This window comes from Balaenoptera physalus, assembly GCF_965194825.1.
Source record: "Balaenoptera physalus genome assembly, chromosome: 18".
Taxonomy (NCBI): Eukaryota; Metazoa; Chordata; class Mammalia; order Artiodactyla; family Balaenopteridae; genus Balaenoptera; species Balaenoptera physalus.
Genome location: NC_138899.1, coordinates 56844255 through 56861910, shown reverse-complemented (window position 1 = coordinate 56861910; position 17656 = coordinate 56844255). Strand labels below are relative to the sequence as shown.

Below are 17656 nucleotides of genomic sequence, written 5' to 3'. Positions count from 1 at the left end.
TATGGTAAAATACTTGGCTTATTCCCTTTAGAGTTAGGAACAAAACAAGAATGTCACCTTTCTATACTTTTAGATTGGCTAAAGATTATATGATTGGCTACATAAAAAATTCAAAAGAAGCTACATATAAACTATATATTAGAACAAATAAAATATAATGAGATTACTTATGTACCCAAGTCAGTGCTATTCCTATATATTCCAGCAAAAATCAATAAGGAAGTCTAATTTTTAAAAATAATACCATTCAAAATAATAATAGAAAGCTTTGAGCATCTAAGAATAAATCTAATGAGTGACATATAATGCTTTTATGGAGAAAAACGTAAATCTTTATTAAAAGCTGTAAAAGATAGCTGTGGGAAATGGGAAACTATACTATGTTCATGAAAGGGAAGATTAAGTATTGTCAGGCTGTTTGTTTCCCTGCAAGTTGATATGTAGATATAATTTGGTCAAATACAACCAAGGTTATATTGAATTGGACAAGCTGATCTCGAAATTAATATAAAGGGTCAACAATATCCAAAGAAATTTTGAGGAAGATTTAAGTGGTGTGCTTTCTCCATCAGATATCAAGATCCATTATAAAGTTATATTTATTTTAAGTGTGGTATCGGTGCTAGAAAAGACAAATAGACCATTAGAATAGACTACAGAGCCCTGAAACAGACCCACATATTTCTGGAAACTTAGTATATGTTAGAGGTAGCATTATGAATTAGTGTGGGAATGGATGGACTTGTCAATAAATGGTTAAAAATAAAAAATATCCACTTTATTCCCATACGAAAAAGTAAAATCCAGATATATGACAAGAACACTGTAAGCCACTCTGCAAGTTATAAGCCACAAACTAAGAGATGTTTCACAAGATTTCTAATCTCAAAAGGATTGCTATTCAGGAACTATAAAGTATACACATTAATGAGATAAAAGCATCACCCCTAAATGGCAAAAGGATTAATAGATGTGCAGGAAAAGTTAATTCAGATAACCAACAAACATTTGAAAAGATGCTCAACTTACTATTGATCAGGGAAAATGACATTTAAAACAATTATCAGCTATCATTTTATACTTTTACAATTTTTACCTGTAAAAATAGCATTTTCCATGAGCAGAAGGAAATGGAATTTCATGACTGCTGTTGGGATGGAAGTCTTGTCAGTTTGGGGGTGATCTTACAGTAACTTTATGCCTTAATATATTAATACTCTATGAATTGACGATTCTACTTCTTGATAATCACCTTAGAGATAGATTTACATGTATGTATAAGGAAGCATGTAGAAGAATGTTCATTGCATCATTGTTTGTAAGAATGAAAAATAGGAAACAACGTATCAGTCCATCAGTAGGGAATGAATATATAAACTGACATATTCATATAATGAGGTACTATACAGCAGTTAAAATGAAGTAGATCTACATGTATCAACAGGTATGGATCATGACAACTTAACATCAAGTCAAAAGTTTGAAAGAGGAGATTTTGTATATGATGCTATTTATATAAAAGTTTACATATAATAAAAGTGCAATATAGTTTTTGCTCACACATATGCAGCAAAATAAAAATATGGACAAGAAAGGTATACACCAATTTCAGAGTAAGAGTTAGCTTCAGGGATAGAGAGAGATGAATAGAATACTTAGTATACTGTAATTTTCTGTATGCTTGAAGTAGTTCATGGTTAAAACTATTTAAAAACTAAAAAATACTTTCCATATTCATACACATACTTCACTGAATCAAATAATGCATTCTTCCAGTGTTATCAACTGAATACAATAAAATTCTATTTTGTTACCACCCCATGACCCTTTGCAAATAGTAAAACAGCTATCTTGTTTATGTATCATCTGTTGACTTTAGCAAGGCTACAGAGTCAAAAGCCTTTTTATTAACCTTCTCTTTAGGATAGCACAATGGCAGGAAGGAACAACAAAAAAAAATTTCATAGAAAATTTTAGAAAAATTGATATGATTTATATTCATGAAGTCTATTATTAAGCAGACAAAATCAAAAGAAACTCTCTAGCCTAAATTTGTTAAACATTAAATTTATTAAATATTAGCATGGCTCTTTTATCTTGTTAATTTAATTTTTAAAATATTTTTCATTTATTTATTGTTTATGCCAGTTGAGTTCTGACTGGAACATTTCTTCATCTGAGGGAATGGCTCCCTAAGCACCTCTCATTGCCTATAATTGCCAAGTCTTGGAGATAGATGCATAATTCATTTTAGATAGTTGAAAACCTAAGAGGCCAAAAGGAAGAAAATTTAGAAGGTTAGGAAGATATCAGGTATTTTGTATTCCAAAAATTACTTTATTGTGGAAGAGTTAACTATAAATCCCTATAAAATGAGTTTTACTCCATTCAAGTATTTTGCATTCCATTAAATTATTTACTTTTGGAAAATCTTGGGATGATGATCCTTTAGCATAGAAATTTGGGGCAGAGTTATAAGAATTTAATCAGAAATGAAGATTAACTACCTTTGACATTGAGGTTATGAGGAAATTTTCCATTCATCAAAAACTTAGTTTGTATACAGTATTTTTCAAAATTCCCTTGTGATATAAAATGAATAACAACTATATAAAATTTCCACTGTTTAAGTTATTAGCTAATTAAATTTTTAAAGTTATAAGCCTGCTAGAACTAATACACAGTGTTAAATGAGTATAATGATTATTGTGGATGTGAATTTTTTGTTTTCCTGAAAAATGATTTTGTTTGCAGGAAAGACTGTTCAGGAAGTTTTGGCTTAAAAACTGCTGTTCAGTTTTGTTTTGTTTTCTTTTTTAACATTTTTATTGGAGTATAATTGATTTACAATGGTGTGTTAGTTTCTGCTTTATAACAAAGTGAATCAGCTATACATATACATATATCCCCATATCTCTTCCCTCTTGCATCTCCCTCCCTCTCACCCTCCCTATCCCACCCTTCTAGCTGGTCACAAAGCACCGAGCTGATCTCCCTGTGCTGTGCGGCTGCTTCCCACTAGCTATCTATTTTACATTTGGTAGTGTATATATGTCCATGCCACTCTCTCACTTTGTCCCAGCTTACCCTTCCCCCTCCCCGTGTCCTCAAGTCCATTCTGTAGTAGGTCTGTGTCTTTATTCCTGTCTTGCCCCTAGGTTCTTCATGAACTTTTTTTTTTTTTTTTAGATTCCATATATATGTGTTAGCATACGGTATTTGTTTTTCTCTTTCTGACTTACTTCACTCTGTATGACAGACTCTAGGTCCATCCACCTCACTACAAATAACTCAATTTCGTTTCTTTTTATGGCTGAGTAATATTCCATTGTATATATGTGCCACATCTTCTTTATCCATTCATCTGTCGATGGACACTTAGGTTGCTTCCAAGTCCTGACTATTGTAAATACAGCTGCAATGAATATTGTGGTACATGACTCTTTATGGATTATGGTTATCTCAGGGTATATGCCCAGTAGTGGGATTGCTGGGTCATATGGCAGTTCTATTTTTAGTTTTTTAAGGAACCACCATACTGTTCTCCATAGTGGCTGTATCAATTTACGTTCCCACCAACAGTGTATGAGGGTTCCCTTTTCTCCACACCCTGTCCATCATTTCTTGTTTGTAGATTTTTTGATGATGGCCATTCTGACTGGTGTGAGATGGTATCGCATTGTAGTTTGGATTTGCATTTCTCTAATGATTAATGATGTTGAGCATTCTTTCATGTGTTTGTTGGCAATCTGTATATCTTCTTTGGAGAAATGTCTATTTAGGTCTTCTGCCCATTTTTGGATTGGTTGTTTGTTATTTTGATATTGACCTGCCTGAGCTGCTTGTAAATTTTGGAGATTAATCCTTTGTCAGTTGCTTCATTTGCAAATATTTTCTCCCATTCTGAGGGTTGTCTTTTCATCTTGGTTATGGTTTCCTTTGCTGTGCAAAAGCTTTGAAGTTTCATTAGGTCCCATTTGTTTATTTTTGTTTTTATTTCCATTTCCCTAGGAGGTGGGTCAAAAAGAATCTTGCTGTGATTTATGTCATAGAGTGTTCTGCCTATGTTTTCTGCTGAGATTTTGATAATGTCTGGCCTTACATTTAGGTCTTTAATCCATTTTGAGTTTATTTTTGTGTATGGTGTTAGGGAGTGTTCTAATTTCGTTCTTTTACATGTAGCTGTCCAGTTTTCCCAGGAGCACTTATTGAAGAGGCTGTCTTTTCTCCATTGTATATTCTTTCCTCCTTTATCAAAGATAAGGTGACCATATGTGTGTGGGTTCATCTCTGGGCTTTCTATCCTTTTCCATGGACGTATGTTTCTGTTTTTGTGCCAGTACCATACTGCCTTGATTACTGTAGCTTTGTCATATAGTCTGAAGTCTGGAAGCCTGATTCCTCCAGCTCCGTTTTTCTTTCTCAAGATTGCTTTGGCTATTTGGAGTCTTTTGTGTTTCCATGCACATTGTGCAATTTTTTTGTTCTAGTTCTGTGAAAAATGCCACTGGTAGTTTGATAGGGATTGCATTGAATCTGTACATTGCTCTGGGTAGTATAGTCATTTTCACAATGTTGATTCTTCCAATCCAAGAACATGGTATATCTCTCCATCTATTTGTATCATCTTTAATTTCTATCATGAGTGTCTTATAATTTTCTGCATGCAGGTCTTTTTTCTCCTTAGGTAGGTTTATTCCTAGGTATTTTATTCTTTTTGTTGCAATGGTAAATGGGAGTGTTTTCTTAATTTCACTTAAAGATTTTTCATCATTAGTGTATAGGAATGCAAGAGATTTCTGTGCATTAATTTTGTATCCTGCTTCTTTACCAAATTCATTGATTAGCCGTAGTAGTTTTCTGGTAGCATCTTTAGGATTCTCTCTATATAGTATCATGTCATCTGCAAACAGTGACAGCTTTACTTCTTCTCTTCCCATTTGGATTCCTTTTATTTCTTTTTCTTCTCTGATTGCTGTGGCTAAAACTTCCAAAACTATGTTGAATACTAGTGGTAAGAGTGGGCAACCTTGTCTTGTTCCTGATCTTAGTGGAAATGGTTTCAGTTTTTCACCATTAAGGATGATGTTGGCTCTGGGTTTGTCATATATGGCCTTTATTATGTTGAGGTAAGTTCCTTCTATGCCTACTTTCTGGAGGGTTTTTATCATAAATGGGTGTTGAATTTTGTCAAAAGCTTTCTCTGCATCTATTAAGATGATCATATGGTTTTTCTCCTTCAATTTGTTAATATGGTGTATCACATTGATTGATTTGCATATGTTGAAGAATCCTTGCATTCCTGGGATATACCCCACTTGATCATGGTGTATGATCCTTTTCATGTGGGGTTGGATTCTGTTTGCTAATATTTTGTTGAGGATTTTTGCGTCTATGTTCATCAGTGATATTGGTCTGTAGTTTTCTTTTTTTGTGACATCTTTGTCTGGTTTTGGTATCAGCGTGATGGTGGCCTCGTAGAATGAGCTTGGGAGTGTTCCTCCCTCTGCTATATTTTGGAAGAGTTTGAGAAGGATACGTGTTAGCTCTTCTCTAAATGTTTGATAGAATTCGCCTGTGAAGCCATCTGGTCCTGGGCTTTTGTTTGTTGGAAGATTTTTAATCACAGTTTCAATTTCAGTGCTTTTGATTGGTCTGTTCATATTTTCTATTTCTTCCTGGTTCAGTCTCGGAAGGTTGTGCATTTCTAAGAATTTGTCCATTTCTTCCAGGTTGTCCATTTTATTGGCGTATAGTTGCTTCTAGTCATCTCTCATGATCCCTTGTATTTCTACAGTGTCATTTGTTACCTCCCCTTTTTCATTTCTAATTCTATTGATTTGAGTCTTCTCCCTTTTTTTTCTTGATGAGTCTGGCTAATGGTTTATCAATTTTGTTTATCCTCTCAAAGAACCAGCTTTTAGTTTTCTTGATCTTTGCTATCGTTTCCTTCATTTCTGTTTCATTTATTTCTGATCTGATCTTTATGATTTCTTTCCTTCTGCTAACTTTGGGTTTTTTTTCTCTTCTTTCTCTAATTGCTTTAGGTGTAAGGTTAGGTTGTTTATTTGAGATGTTTCTTGTTTCTTAAGGTAGGATTGTATTGGTATAAACTTCCCTGTTAGAACTGCTTTTGCTGCATCCCATAAGTTTTGGGCCGTCGTGTTTTCATTGTCATTTGTTTTTAGGTATTTTTTGATTTCCTCTTTGATTTTTTTCAGTGATCTCTTGGTTATTAAGTAGTGTATTGTTTAGCCTCCATGTGTTTGTATTTTTTACAGATTTTTTTCCTGTAATTGATATCTAGTCTCATAGCGTTGTGGTCAGAAAAGATACTTGATACGATTTCAATTTTCTTAAATTTACCAAGGCTTGATTTGTGACCCAAGATATGATCTCTCCTGAAGAATGTTCCATGAGCACTTGAGAAGAAAGTTTATTCTGTTGTTTTTGGATGGAATGTCCTATAAAAATTAATTAAGTCCATCTTGTTTAATGTGTCATTTAAAGCTTGTGTTTCCTTATTTATTTTCATTTTGGATGATCTGTCCATTGGTGAAAGTGGGGTGTTAAAGTCCCCTACTATGATTGTGTTACTGTTGATTTCCCCTTTTATGGCTGTTATTATTTGCCTTATGTATTGAGGTGCTCCTGTGTTGGGTGCATAAATATTTACAATTGTTATATCTTCTTCTTGGATTGATCCTTTGATCATTATGTAGTGTCCTTCTTTGGCTCTTGTAATAGTCTTTGTTTTAAAGTCTATTTTGTCTGATATGAGAATTGCTACTCCAGCTGTCTTTTGATTTCCATTTGCATGGAATATCTTTTTCCATCCCCTCACTTTCAGTCTGTATGTGTCCCTAGGTCTGAAGTAGGTCTCTTGTAGACAGCATATATACAGGTCTTGTTTTTGTATCCATTCAGCCACTCTATGCCTTTCGGTTGGAACATTAAATCCATTTACATTTAAGGTAATTATCGATATATATGTTCCTATTACCATTTTCTTAATTGTTTTGGGTTTGTTATTGTAGGTCTTTTCCTTCTCTTGTGTTTCCTGCCTAGAGAAGTTCCTTTAGCATTTGTTGTAAAGCTGGTTTGGTGGTGCTAAATTCTCTTAGCTTTTGCTTGTCTGTAAAGGTTTTAATTTCTCCGTCAAATCTGAATGAGATCCTTGCTGGATAGAGTAATCTTGGTTGTAGGTTTTTCCCTTTTATCACTTTAAATATGTCCTGCCACTCCCTTCTGGCTTGCAGAGTTTCTGCTGAAAGATCAACTGTTAACCTTATGGGGATTCCCTGTATGTTATTTGTTGTTTTTCCCTTGCTGCTTTTAATATTTTTTCTTTGTATTTAATTTTTGATAGTTTGATTAATATGTGTCTTGGCGTGTTTCTCCTTGGATTTATCCTATATGGAACTCTCTGTGCTTCCTGGACTTGATTAACTATTTCCTTTCCCATATTAGGTTAATTTTTAAATACAATCTCTTCGAATATTTTCTCAGTCCCTTTCTTTTTCTCTTCTTCTTCTGGAACCCCTATAATTTGAATGTTGGTGTGTTTAATATTGTCCCAGAGGTGTCTGAGACTGTCCTCAATTCTTTTCATTCTTTTTTCTTTTTTCTGCTCTGCAGTAGTTATTTCCACTATTTTATCTTCCAGGTCACTTATCCATTCTTCTGCCTCAGTTATTCTGCTATTGATCCCTTCTAGAGAATTTTTAATTTCATTTATTGTGTTGTTCATGATTGTTTGTTTGCTCTTTAGTTCTTCTAGGTCCTTGTTAAACGTTTCTTGTACTTTCTCCATTCTCTTTCCAGAATTTTGGATCATTTTACTATCATTATTCTGAATTCTTTTTCAGGTAGACTGCCTATTTCCTCTTCATTTGTTAGGTCTGGTGGGTTTTTACCTTTCTCCTTCATCTGCTGTGTATTTCTTTGTCTTCTCATTTTGCTTAACTCACTGTGTTTGTGGTCTCCTTTTCGCAGGCTGCAGGTTCATAGTTCCCATTGTTTTTGGTGTCTGCCACCAGTGGCTATAGTTGGTTCAGTGGGTTGTGTAGGCTTCCTGGTGGAGGGGACTAGTGCCTGTGCTCTGGTGGATAAGGCTGGATCTTTTCTTTCTGGTGGGCAAGTCCACGTCTGGTGGTGTGTTTTGGGATGTCTGTGACGTTATTATGATTTTAGGCAGACTCTCTGCTAATGGGTGGGGTTGTGTTCCTGTCTTGCTAGTTGTTTGGCATAGGGTGTCCAGCACTGTAGCTTACTGGTTGTTGAGTGGAGCTGGGTCTTGGCGTTGAGATGGAGATCTCTGGGAGATTTTCGCCATCTGATATTATGTGGAGGTTGGAGGTCTCACCAATGTCCTGAACTTGGCTCTCCCACCTCAGAGGCACAGCTCTGACACCTGGCTGGAGCACCAAGAGCCTGTCATCCACATGGCTCAGAATAAAAGGGCGAAAAAAAAGAAAGAAAGAAAAAGATAAAATAAAATAGAATAAAAATATATTAAAGTAAAATACAAAAAATAATTATAAAAAAAGGTTTTTTTAATTAATTAAGAAAAAAAAGAGAAAGAAAGAAAGAAGAGAACAACCAAACCAAGAAACAAATTCACCAATGATAACAAGCACTGAAAACTATACACACGCACAAAAAAAAGACAGACAGAACACTAGGACAAATGGTAAAAGCACAGCTATACAGACAAAATCACAAAACAGAAGCATATGCATACACACTCACAAAAAGAGAAAAAGGGAAAAAAATATATATATATATCATTGCTCCCAAAGTCCACCTCCTCAATTTGGGATGATTCGTTGTCTATTCAGGTATTCCACCGATGCAGGGTACATCAAGTTGACTGTGAAGATTTAATCCGCTGCTTCTGAGGCTGCTGGGAGAGATTTCCCTTTCTCTTCTTTGTTCGCACAGCTCCCGGGGTTCAGCTTTGGATTTGGCCCTGCCTCTGCGTGTAGGTCGCATGAGGGCTTCTGTTCTGCGCTCAGACAGGACAGGGTTAAAGGAGCAGCTGCTTCGGGGGCTCTGGCTCACTCAGGCTGGGGGGAGGGAGCGGTACGGAGGAGGCGGGGCGAGCCTGCGGGGGCAGAGGCCAGCGTGACGTTGCAGCAGCCTGAGGCGCGCCGTGTGTTCTCCCGGGGAAGTTGTCCCTGGATCACGGGACCCTGCCAGGGGCAGGCTGCGCAGGCTCCCAGGAGGGGCGGTGTGGATAGTGACCTGTGCTCGCACACAGGCTTCTTGGTGGCGGCAGCAGCAGCCTTAGCATCTCATGCCCGTGTCCAGGGTCCGCGCTGATAGCCGCGGCTCGTGCCCGTCTCTGGAGCTCCTTTAAGCGGCGCTCTTAATCCCCTCTCCTCGCGCACCAGGAAACAAAGAGGTAAGAAAAAGTCTCTTGCCTCTTCGGCAGCTCCAGACTTTTTCCTGGACTCCCTCCCAGCTAGCTGTGGCGCACTAACCCCCTTCAGGCTGTGTTCACGTAGCCACCCCCAATTGTCTCCTTGGGATCCGACTGAACCCGGAGCCTCAGCTGCCAGCCCCCGCCCATCCCGGCGGGTGAGCAGACAAGCCTCTCGGGCTGGTGAGTGCTGCTCGGCACCGATTCTCTGTGCGGGAATCTCTCCGCTTTGCCCCCCACACCCCTGTGGCTGCGCTCTCCTCCGTGGCTCCGAAGCTTCCCCCTCTGCCACCCGCAGTTTCCGCCCGTGAAGGGGCTTCCTAGTGTGTGCAGACCTTTCCTCCTTCACAGCTCCCTCCCACTGGTGCAGGTCCCGTCCCTATTCTTTTGTCTCTGTTTTTTCTTTTTTCTTTTGCTCTACCCAGGTACGTGGGGAGTTTCTTGCCTTTTGGGATGTCTGAGGTCTTCTGACATCGTTCAGTAGGTGTTCTGTAGGAGTTGTTCCACATGTAGATGTGTTTCTAATGTATTTGTGGGGAGGAAGGTGATCTCCACGTCTTACTCCTCCGCCATCTTGAAGCTCCTCCTGTTGTTCAGTTTTTTTAAGGATATAATTTCAAAAATCTAGATCTTTAGATTTTTCTGTTACTCAACTTACTCTGTAAGTCTAACAGATCTTCATTACTTTTATGGGCCTTAAAAAAATGTTTGGTTCCATTTATAAAACTTGGCTAAATTAAATATCTTCAAACATTTGAAATTTGTTAATAAAATATATATATATATATATATATATATAGTTTCCTTTTAAGTACTTCAGATGTCTGAAGTTAACAAACAAAACCTTCTTGAGAAACTGAATAACTCACAAGTATAACACATTAAATTTATAAATAGGATGATCCATGTTATCTTAAATGTTCCAATACTGTTTATAAATTTAAGATTTAAAATCAGGTATAAATTAATTATACATTCTAAATAGAAATCATAGGCTGCCTTATATCCCCTGAGCCCCTCAGTCTTTTTCTCTCACTCTTACTACTAATATTCCTCCTCTCAGACTGGTAATTTGAGGGCATCCCCTATCCTTATTCTAGCTCATGCTACCATTCTTAGAAATCCTATTTTATTCCTTAATCCAAGATTAAGGAATATTTAGATTAAGATTTCTGTGACAAAGACATTTGTCCCTATCCCATTTCTGTGACAAAGACACAGTTATTCTAGTTAGCCTAGGATTACTACTTCTGTTTCTGTTTCCCAGGATGTGGTTAAATCTTTATTCAGTTTTCTTATAACTAAGACGTAATGAGACTAGAGACTTTCTAATTGTTTTTTTGTTGGCAGTAAGTGAAAATAATGATAATAATGATTTTTAAAAGACACTCCAATGCTTATAATTGTGATAAGTGTACTTGAGAACTTTATAACAGGATATGTCATTGCTTTGGTTATAGAGAGGTAGGATAGAAAGAGTGATATTCTTTCACTTATCCACTTATTTTACCAAAGGCCACAGAAGAAGAGAAAAAAGCAAGTAGAAAGTATCAGTGAGCAATGAGAAAGGAAGCAGTTAAGTAACCCCTTGAAACCTAGGAAAAAAGTAAGGGTTGGCCTCATATTACCTAATATACTTCATTCTCCTCATTTGTTAGGTGGGCTAATATCTTTTAGAATACAGGTTCTAGATGTAAATATATTTCAACTTCCATGCTACCTCTGATTACTTGGTAGTGGTCTCTGGTGTGACGTTGAAATTAATCTGAAGCATGTTCAGTCTCAGCAGGAAAGAGTACAGTATTGCAAGCAATGCCTGTCCCTGCCTTTGAAAGGGAGGTGTACATGCCTTGTTCGCTATCCTCCACAGGCTTTGGAGGGCAGTCTAGAAACGTTCCAGTACAGGGAATGTGAGGATGTGTTGACAGACAGGCTATATAGATGCAAGGGGTTTCTGGGAATAGCACACAACGTCTAAGCTTGAAAGTGGTCACTGTCAGTCAAGGTGGTTTGACAGGTCATTGTCAATCAAAGGAGATGCAGCCACAGGGCCTAGTGTTACCAGGTTAGATTCTAGTTTGTGAGATAGTGGTGAGAGAAAGGTAGGTGCCAAGACAAGGGCTCAGGAAACAACATAAAAGCCCAGTTATCGGGTCTGAGAGACAAAGTGAGGGCTTGGTTTTGAACAAGGCAACAATCTAAGAACTGTGATGAAAGGTTAAAGATGAACAGCGGTAAGTCTCACTTGATACTGAACTGATTAAAGTTATATAACGCCCCCCATCACAGCCTAAAACCAAAATGAGGCAGTAGGTGAGAGATAGTTGGTTTCAGTTACGTGGTTTGGAATGGACAGGGAATCCAACAGTTTTTTACACACTCATGCTTTTGCCTTCTTGCTCACACCAACATCTCTTTTATTAAAGCTTATACTCAAGGCTACGGGAACCACCAAAGATTTAGAGCTATGGAAAACCTAAATTAGAAGTGTATGTTCTTAGTATGTTTATTTGAAACATAGGATTAGTTTACAGTAATATAGCACAGGTAACTGTGGATTAGAAAGCAGTTCTGTGGGCTCACTTGTGATCATAAATTCCGGATATAACTTTATTTATGTGTGAGGGAAACTCTGTTTTCATGTTCTAAGCCCATGATGTTCATACAATCGAATTGTAAATGAAGAATGCCTCTGTCACTCACAAGATAGTTGTTTTGACAACATACATATAGAATAGATAAACAGGTATATTTTTTAAATGGAAGGAAAAATCAAGCTGAATAATCTTAAAGTCATCTAATAATTTGAATTAGAAAATAAAGAAAACCTCATTAATCCACCTCCACTAATCTGAATTTGTGATTGCCAATTTGAAGTAGGTTAAATTGTGGTTGTTTTATCTATTTAAGAAAATTTGAAAAGCCAGTTAAATGATAAATAAGATGTATGAGGTATACTAAATCCATTTTAAAAAACAAATTATTTTCATTCTTGTCCTGCAAAATGTTGTATGTTAACACATACTGCTAATTACACATTAGTTTTCTTTACTAAAGGAGATTCAACAAACATACACTTCATCTTCACACATACATGAAGTTTATATTTATTCTGAAATATTTTATTATCTAGCTTCCACAAATCAGGACTGATCATCCTTAATTGGTTATAATTAGTAAGAGTGAGTGTGTCTGTCTAAGTGTCAAAAGATATTTGGGAATCACAGAAAGCTTTGACTTTATCAATCCATCCTTCCCACCCCACCAGGTTTTTACCAAGCCTTGCAAGGTCAGCATTAGAAAAAAATCTGGCAGATGCTACAATAGAAATAAGTACTGATAATAACCTGGAGCCAGAATTGGAGGATTACAAATGTAAGTATTTGATTTGTTTCTTTTTTAAGTGAAATAATAATTATTAAGCAATTGTATTATTTATTATTTTAATTTCAATTAAAAATGTTTTTGGTTTCCACCCATTTTGTTTTATGTATTGAGTTGAAAAAATGAATCTTTTATTTAAAAAAAAAAGTTTCCAGATACCAGATATAGTTCCTCCCCCAAGAGTTGCAATTGACATGAATATATTAAAGGCTCAGAGAATTCCTACTGTAAATAAACATGTAATTTTGTTTTACCTTTTATTCCAAATGTATTTCACCATAGGATCTAGCAATCTGTTTTCTTTGCACAACATTTACATTTTGGGGACCACCAGTGTCCTACAGGGCATGTTTTGGAAACTGTTCTAGGTTGATGTAGACTAAACTAATAATTCAGAGTACCATTTCATGCCTTCTTACTCCTTTCATTTCCACCTGTATTGTCTCTGTGGTATTTTTCTTCTTGATAGCCGTAAGTATAATTTAGAGTTTTGGGGAAGTTTAGATCTTCCTGTAGAAGTACCCTGTTCTTCATTTAGAGCACAATGAAAGGTTCTCTGTTTTTTGAGGGTAATTACCTGTCTTATCAAAATATCCAATGTGTGATCACTCTGTAAAGGGTGGACTTATTGTGGCTCTCTTTATAGATGTTTTTAATAGTCGGGGCTACACCGAGATAAGAATTTGATGTTAAGGAAATAGGTGACTTTTTTAGAGTAAAATTATAAATTCAACATACTGATGGATCTGGGTACAGATATGCAGAGCCAACTCAAAGAGACAGAATAACTCTGGGATTTGGAGATTGAGAACATTACTTACTTGAATGGTTTAACGTATCCAAAGAAAGACTGCATCATTCAGACTATAGATTGTTTAGTCTTGGCAACAGGCCAGTGTTAGCAGTCCCCATCTAAGCCTTGCATTGGAGGTAAGGAGCCTAAGTTAAGCAACTTTTGACTCATCTGGTCCCATTCATTTTTAATATCATTTCTGTTGTAGAGAATTCATGTAATTCATTCTCCTTGTTCAGAGGATAAGGTTCACCGAAAAACCTTCTGATGAGGATTTGGCTTTCCACGCAAGGCTCCCTCCATATAAAATGCTGATATGGCAACCAGTGTATCATATAGTCTATATGACATTTGCAGCTTTCATTGCAATGTAATATTGCAGTTCTAGTTTTATATATCAGAATTTATGTATAGATCAAAATATATGTCTTTAATGTTCTCCCGGGAGTTAGGTTTGCCCTCAGTCATAATGATAAAATCAAGTTTTGAGCCTACCAGACTGAAGGCCTTGACAAATTTACCAAAATAATGCCATCCTATGAGATTTCTTAGAAGATAGCTAGCCAGCTTTGTCCCAGGGAAGTACTAGCCTCACCATTCTCTGAGTTCATTTCCCTTTTCTAGCCTGAAATTTTAGCAGTAAACATTAGTTGAGTGAATTAAATCATCCTAAAGCCCTAAATGTACTGAATAGATATCCTCCATTAAACTAAACTGTAGATGGTATCAAATGCTGTTTGAACCTGAAATCATGTGTGTCATCTCAACATACAAGTATGTGGTAAATTCACTGATGCAATCCTGGTCTTTCCCTTTACAGTTTTATATTGGGTCTATTTCAGAGACCTGAAAGTAGTCAATAAATAGTAAATTCTCAGCACAGCAGTTCATGTTTTCTTTCCCTATAGAACTCGTGAATAGAAGGAAAATGGCAAAGAAATATTGGAGGGAGAGGTCTACTGTGCTTTGGCAAATGTGTAGCACTCAGCAGTGATTAAACAGGGTGACAGTTTAATTATTTTTAGCTCAAAATTGTTCACGGTACTCCATAGATGCAAATGTTGCGTTCTCTCCTTGTCTTTCAAAATGTTTTAGCACAAAAACAGCAATTTTCTTATTTGAAATAGGAGGAAAAAAATATGGGTCAGTTGCTTAAGGCATTGTAATTGTCTGTCTGCTTGCTCGGGTATTTCCGCAGGATGGAATATTATTTAGAATCCACATTGCAGAAAGAATATCGGACTATACTAAATTCTGTTTTTAGCTCTACCCATACTAGCTGGGTGATTTTAAGCAAATTATTTAATTTATGTTCTTCTTAGCTTCCTCATAATTCTTGTCTCATTGTTAAGAGATTTCCATGAAATTATATGAGAAAACAATGAGCTGAAGCTGAGGTCTGGCACATGGAAGGTCCTCAGTAAATGATAGTTTCTATTATGGTCAGTACTACTGCAACAACTACTACTATTACGTTATTATTATTGACCTTGGAATATGTCAGGTAGTGAGCATGTGTATCTCCTTACTGTAGGGAATACATGTGAGATATGTACCCTGACATAAATTTATCACTTAGTTTCCTGGCTTCAAGGAGCTCATATTCTATCCTAGACCAACTATTTAAAGCAAATAGGGGACAATACAATAATTATTATCACAGAATAACTGTAGCACCTGTGGTGCATATCTGGAAGTACAGATCTCCTGGACCATTCCTAAAAATAGTAATTTGAGAGGTCTGGGGTCAGTTGGTTCATCTATATTTTTAGCTAGAGCTCTAGGGGACTCTCCTATGGGGTTTTTCAATGGGTGGGTCCTAAAAAAATTATATTCAAGGTACTTCAGAGCTTTCAAATGTATGTATTTTAGAGTTTCTGACCAAACAAGCTCATAAAGGTGGCTTGACTGAGTTCTGGGTTTTTTTTCCCCTTCTCTTTTTTATCTCTATGCTGTTTGCTACATACGTTGTTTTAAATAAAAGTTATTACATTTTGGAACATCTTAAGCCTTTTTGTAGAGCTTTTAAGCTTTTTATGTAGTGCTATGATGTTTTATTACCACCTTCAAGCTTATTTCTTTTAGATGTTAGATGAAAATTCCTTGATGAGCCCACAAGGTATTAAAGATGCAGTACTGCATTCTATTTGGGCTGGACTTGGCTTCTCTGAGGACAGCGCTACCAGTAATTCTCTGTCCTGTGTGAAATGTTTAGGTGAAGTCACATCTGGATCTCTGAGGATTGGAGCTGTTAGTGCACCGATCTATAATGCCCATGAGAAAATGAAAGTGCCTGATGTTCTGTTCTATGACAACATCCAGGTAAGATCAGGACTTTGCATTCGTGGATATATCCCTCTTACATTGTGGTAATTAACCCCAATTCAAGTGAAACTGATGTTTATATTTGTAATTTGCTCAGTTCAATTCAGATGATGCAGAATGAGGTGTCAAAACATCTTTTATTAAGGCGTTGTAAAATTATAAACTCTTCCCAGAGTTACTTGAGAATTGGAAGAGTTGCTGCAATGATTAGAGTAATAAATTTTATATGCAGACGTAACTATATTTTAATAAATAAAATGAATATATTATTAAATTAAAAACAAAAGGCACTAATATTCATCTTCTCTTTTGCATTCCTGTTAGTTAAATCATTTCAAGTAGTTCAAAAAGGGATGTGTCCTATGCATTCTTTTCCTCACGTTTCTTTCCTTTTCCCAAAAATTCCTAGTATTTTTCTAGTCTTTACTTCTTCTTATCTTTTTTTAAGAGAGGAGGATAGATAATTTTCCACTTGTAAACTAACCAATAATTATGAGCTTCCACTAAGACACAGAAATAAGTGTGTATCCAGAAAGCTTTATTATAGATGTTCACTTTAATAAGAATTTTTTCCAGAGAAAATTACCCATAATATAAAAAGATTTTTTCTTTTCCAGATTTTCTGTGAAGTGCTTATGTATTTATTTTATAATAAAAACCATACTTAAAATTTTCTCTAATATTTGGTCACTATTCTGCATGTAAATAATAATCCTACATTTACAAATTATGTTTGAAGAACTTCTACTTACCATTTTCACTATATTAAGGAATTAGAGAATTAAAATAAAGAATTTTTTTATCTGCTATTTCCCAATCCTATTTGTTGTTCGATGGGTAACATAATGTATATCTCTACATTACGTTTACAATAAAAGGTATCTCAGCAAATTCTTCTTTCTCAGTAAAAGTCTTGATTAAATGTTTTTGAAATATGTCCAGATTATAATTATCTATGACATAGCAAAAAGCATAACCTGAATTTGCTTTTTATTCTTCATTCTATGGGCCATTAACTAATACTGGTTTTATTTTTCTTCCAGAGCATTAATGCTCTTATACAAGCAGTGGACAAATGAACAGAAAATAAGGTTACTTATAAAACACAAAGGAATAAAGAATCTTGCCTGTCAAAGACAAAAACATGATGGCAAGGAAAATATAATATTTTCAAACATTTATGGTATCACACTCTGTTCATGTAGTAGAAAGTCATAAAGGAAAAAGAATCAGGGAGATTTCCCTGGTGGCACAGTGGTTAAGAATCTGCCTGCCAATGCAGGGGACACGGGTTTGATCTCTGGTCTGGGAAGATCCTACATGCTGTGGAGCAACTAAGCCCGTGCACCACAACTACTGAGCCTGCGCTCTAGAACCCACAAACCACAACTACTGAAGCCCGCACACCTAGAGTCCGTGCTTCACAACAAGAGAAGCCACCGCAATGAGAAGCCTGCGCACCACAACTCAGAGTAGCCCCCGCACGCAGCAATGAAGACCCAACGCAGCCATAAATAAATAAATAAATAAATAAATAAATAAATAAATAAATAAATAAATAAGAATCAGGAAACTTTGTCATAAGTGACAGTTTGAAAAACTCCATGGCAACAAAGGTTGAAAAGACTTCCCAGCGTATAAAAATGTAGGAAATTCAGTAGCAGGGAGGGCCATTGTACCCTTGAACACAGTGTCTGTTGCCATGGTGTTTGTGACATAGACGTTGAGGA

General features: G+C 36.2%; 1 protein-coding gene across 4 annotated transcripts in view; it reads left to right on the top strand.

Annotated features, from left to right (window-relative positions):
- Positions 1–17656, top strand: part of VWA8 (von Willebrand factor A domain containing 8) — a 356490-nt gene that overhangs the window by 134065 nt on the left and 204769 nt on the right. For all 4 annotated transcript variants that reach the window (XM_082435350.1, XM_082435351.1, XM_082435349.1 and 1 more), the window contains 2 exons: positions 12693–12799; positions 15817–15923. In XM_082435350.1, coding sequence (XP_082291476.1) covers positions 12693–12799; positions 15817–15923 — 214 coding nt within the window. The remainder of the gene's footprint in view (positions 1–12692; positions 12800–15816; positions 15924–17656) is intronic.